The 4,522-nt window shown below is 37.4% G+C and overlaps 2 protein-coding genes across 2 annotated transcripts in view; one reads left to right on the top strand and one right to left on the bottom strand.

Moving 5' to 3' along the window:
• LOC107739720 (nucleolar protein 56-like) overlaps positions 1–1,581 on the top strand; it is an 8,092-nt gene extending 6,511 nt beyond the window's left edge. The window contains exons 9-11 of the mRNA XM_016551924.1: positions 299–447; positions 647–768; positions 1,378–1,581. Coding sequence (XP_016407410.1) covers positions 299–447; positions 647–768; positions 1,378–1,581 — 475 coding nt within the window. The remainder of the gene's footprint in view (positions 1–298; positions 448–646; positions 769–1,377) is intronic.
• An 848-nt stretch (positions 1,582–2,429) lies between these two features.
• LOC107739719 (ubiquitin-associated protein 2-like) overlaps positions 2,430–4,522 on the bottom strand; it is a 16,059-nt gene continuing 13,966 nt past the window's right edge. The window contains exons 20-23 of the mRNA XM_016551923.1: positions 4,415–4,519; positions 4,245–4,312; positions 3,858–4,049; positions 2,430–3,263 (exon numbers count right to left, since the gene is read on the bottom strand). Of these exons, the coding sequence (XP_016407409.1) occupies positions 3,168–3,263; positions 3,858–4,049; positions 4,245–4,312; positions 4,415–4,519 (461 nt within the window). The 3' untranslated portion in view covers positions 2,430–3,167. The remainder of the gene's footprint in view (positions 3,264–3,857; positions 4,050–4,244; positions 4,313–4,414; positions 4,520–4,522) is intronic.

The raw sequence follows: 4,522 nt of genomic DNA, 5'->3' as shown, positions 1-4,522 counted from the left end.
GTATGTATTAATGTCACACAATGCAATGTCACATTTCCATAATTTGTTTTTTTTTCCTTTTGTTTTGACAGATGGAAGTGTTTTTTTTTTTTTTTTTTTTTTTTTTTTTTTTTTTTTTTTTTTTTTTTTTTTTTTTTTTGTGAATTAGACCTTAAGTTTCAAGTATAGCAGTACATTTTGGTAGTGATGCACCAAAAGTTCAGCAACCAGAAATATTTAGCCAAATAAAGGAATTGTTGGTTTCGGCTAAACGTTTTAGAGTCCCAGTGGTGTAGATGGATTTTGTTCTGTGAATTAGGGCGCTGAAGACCAGAGGAAACACGCCAAAGTACGGTCTCATTTTCCATTCAACGTTCATCGGGCGTGCAGCTGCCAAGAACAAGGGTCGTATCTCTCGTTACCTGGCCAACAAGTGTACCATTGCATCACGCATTGACTGCTTTTCTGGTGAGCGTCCCATCTCCTCTCATTTAGTTAGTTTTTGCTACTTGGTTCTTGCTATGATGCTTTTATTTTTCGTCAACAGTAACCCACCTCAGTGGTTGTTGAGATGTTAATCCTGAGCAGAACTCTGGGTCATACACTTCGGTGTTTTTTAGTTGTTCTCGTTTGTCCTTGTCTTGACATCTTTATTTTGTTCGCACAGAGGTTCCCACCAGTGTGTACGGTGACAAGCTGCGTGACCAGGTCGAAGAACGTCTGGCATTCTATGAGACAGGAGACGCGCCACGTAAGAACCTGGATGTCATGAAAGAAGCTGTTGCACAGGTGAGAACCGATCATTAGCCAGCATGCTAGCTAAAATCAAACCTTTTGTGATTATGAAATGTTATGGTCAGAACTCTACATAGCTTGTCAAGTTAACATGTCTAAGGTATGTTCCAAGCACAATTTATTCATTATATGGTTCGTTTTGTCAAATTCAGTTAAACTGGCTGCTTTTTTTGTGTGATTTAATTTGACCTTTTAGATGAGTAAATCAACTCCATTGGATAAAAAAAAAATCAAAAATCAAAAAAATTCTCCCCCCTCCTATGCTGATTTTTGTCTGCTTTTTAGTAGGGAAGTAGGCATATTTGGATGCCTTGGAATTTTTTTTTTTTTTGTAATGTGTTCTGGGATTGACTTATGTTGCCTAAGGTTCAATAGGGCTTTTAATACTTGCTAATAATGCCTTTTAAAGTGCTGTTTATCAAGGTTTCTCACTAGGAATCATTGTTACTGTAGTTTCAGGAAGTGCTGTGAGTGATGAATCTTCTCTCCTGACTCCTACATGGAGGCAAAAACTGATTTAATGAGTCTGACACAGCATTATAAAGTTCATATTTTAATAGGCTCGTACAAATGCAAATACATTAACATTTTTCTGTCTCGCAGGCTAGTGAGGTAGCTGCCGAAATCAAGCGCAAGCTCGAAAAGAAGGAAAAGAAGAAAAAGAAGCGCGAGAAGAGGAAACTAGAAGCGCTCTCCACAGCTGAAGGAGATGACGAGGAAAAAGCCAACGGCGAGGCTGAGGTACATGTGAGTAACACTTCATCTGTGGTGTTTAGCACAGGGGTTTCAACCTGGGGAGGTCTGTAAAAACGATGTAAAACTTGTTTTAAATATTGAATTTCTTAAAATAATTTAAACTTTTTTTTATTTAAAGCAAATTATTTTAAATTTAATGTATTTTTTTTTTAATCTAATTTAAAGGAACACTCCACTATTTTTGAGAATCCGTTGAAAAAGGTAGATTCACTCGGAACTACACAGCTGTGTTTCTTGGAAGCACGATTCTTCTGCTTTGGAACTATTTTCATTGATGATAAAAGAACAAAAGCATTCAAAGTTGACTTACTGTGATATTAATATACAACAGAGATATTTTTATATGACATTTACATATAATAAAAATGATATTTATATATTTTTTATATTACTGAGATATTTTATAAAAGTTAAATAAACTTACTATCGTGTTGATATTCGAGAAAACCGCTCTTGCTCCTGTGATGCTGCTTAACTATATTATGTTATTAAAAAAGCCAGAACGCATACTGGGCCAATTCATATCTTGAATTCTGGGGGTATTTGATTCAGTTTGATAGCACAACTAGCTTTCTTGATGTTAAGTTTAATGGAGGGCAAGTTGGGTTGTGTTGAGATCATAGACTGTATAAAAACAGGTTGAGATGTTATAACTGGCCACATTTAAATAACTAAAATTTAAAAAAAGTACCAAGTGGGATCTATTCGTGCACCTGCCTGGTAAAACAGTAATACTGTTGAATATTACTAGAAATAAATATAAAGGTTGTCTATTTTAACTTTTCAGCAGCCATTCCACCAGTCTTCAGTGTCACATGATCCTTCAGAAATCATTCTAATATGCTTGATTCAAATAGTTTTGAAACGGTTAATATTTTTGTGGAAACCCTGATACTTTTTATTGGATTTTTTCGGCAAATAGAAAGTTCAAAAGAACAATGCTGTAACAATGTTACTGCTTGTGTGCAAACACTGTGCGCATGAATAATCAAGCTGAAACGGTAAACTGGACAGTTTTATTTTGACAACAAGGGTAAAACCAATGTTAAAATGCCGTTTAGCCAATTTGGTGGTGGTTTGGGGGAGAGGGATGGGGTCACAAATGAAGGGCAGAGGGAACAAAATTAAGCATTGAAATTAAATTCCCCCTCGATAGAAAAAAAATTCACAGGTGAAGGGGGTGGAAGAGGAGCAAAATACAAAAGTTTAAAAAAAAAAGGCTTCATCAAGTGATCAAGCTTAGCAGTAATGTACATACATTATTAGGGTTATGTATACAAATAAAAACTCCCATGTTCGAATCATGATGCTTGCTCTGCTTCAAGTATATTCACCCTTCTGTTATGTTCTCATCACTTCTGTCATCATATCCTCTTAGCCAGTTAGCAATGAAAAAAAAAGAATAAAAACTTCCTTCAAAAATAAAATGCAGAAAAACCACATTTCATATCCTACCAATACATATATACTGTATAAATACATACATAAATATACTTTACATACAACAGCCAAAACTTTGAAAAGGGGAGATGAGAACGTGAGAGGAGGATGAGGATGATGGTAGTGTGTACGGGCGTCCCTCTGCTCTGATTGGCGTGTCATCGGGTGCGGGACGGCACCTGCGCTGTGGACTGCGCTCAGTTGCCCCAGTAAGGGGAGCTGCCATAGTTGGACTTGTTGACCTGGGTCTTCTGTTGCATGGTGCTGGACTGGCTTCTCTGGCTTGGCCCACCCTACGTGAACAAAACACACCAGACAGCTGAGCTTACAAGTGTGAAATCTTGCCATTTTAGCAACGTTTGTGTTTGCATTCATATCAACAGCATTATAATACTTAAGACAGTGAAGTTGTTCACTGTGACTGAAATGACATTAAAAGTATAAAATATTTTACATTTTCTAAGTTTGTTGCTTTCTGGTACTCAGCCTCTGTATAAAGTAGGGTTGTGACGGTGAGGAAATTTTCCCACTGGTTAATCGATGCGTGACAACACCGGTAATACCGGTATCGCCGTGGGGGGTTTTGTAGTTTGCCATCTTTTCCTCACTTTCCGTCCATTTTAAATAGCTTGTAAAAGCGTCGTGCGCATGTTACGTTCGCTTTCAAATTAACGGCAATTGAGCGTCAATTGCTTGAATTCAATTCAAGCAACAACAAAATACAATGTGAACATAGAACTTTTTTATCGGCTTAACACCGATATCACCGCCAACACCGACTATCGCAGCAAGCCTAGTATAAAATAATTTTTTTGAGATGCATTATTTCAATTTCAACATACAGACTATGAGGTGTGAATAGGCCTTAAAAATAGACATGGACTGACCTGTCCGTCCTGGGTGAGGTGATGATGGAGCAGCTGTGAATGGGGCTGCTGGTGGGCCGGCAGAATGTGAAGGAATGGAGCAGGAGCATAACCAGGGGCGGCACCAGGGGTCAAAGGTCCTGTGCCGCCCAGAGCCGAGGGGAGATTGAAAGGAGGAGGTGTGCCAGCATGGAAACCCTGCTTATCGAACGGCTGAAGAAAAAACAAAAAAAAGTTGCATTAAATACATCAGTAAAATTAACATCAATTAAAATGATTAAATGTGTAAAAAGCAACAACAATAGTATTCTATATATATTCTATATATAAATGATATATTATGCAATATATGTATACATATATAAATGGTAAATATTAAATATTTAAAACATAATTACATGTAGGTACCTGCGTTTTATTGTAAACAGTTCCACTGATGTCTGGCACCCCAGAATTGCTAGATGTCACAGAGACACCTGGGACACAAAGTAATGGACCATTTATTTTAATTTAGTAGACAGAACACATTTATACATAAGAATAAAAAAACAAAATGTGAAGTGCAAGTATATTTATACCTTTCCCTGGGCCGGAGGCAGCAGATTTGGCCTGTGTTTGAGAAGAGTTACTGTAACCTTTGCTGTACTCAGTTCCTGGTGGTCCTTGTGTCAGGTCATCGTACCCTT

The sequence above is a fragment of the Sinocyclocheilus rhinocerous genome, unplaced genomic scaffold (assembly GCF_001515625.1).
Source record: "Sinocyclocheilus rhinocerous isolate Xijiao unplaced genomic scaffold, SAMN03320098_v1.1 scaffold585, whole genome shotgun sequence".
Classification (NCBI taxonomy): Eukaryota; Metazoa; Chordata; class Actinopteri; order Cypriniformes; family Cyprinidae; genus Sinocyclocheilus; species Sinocyclocheilus rhinocerous.
This window is presented reverse-complemented; position numbering and strand designations above follow the sequence as displayed.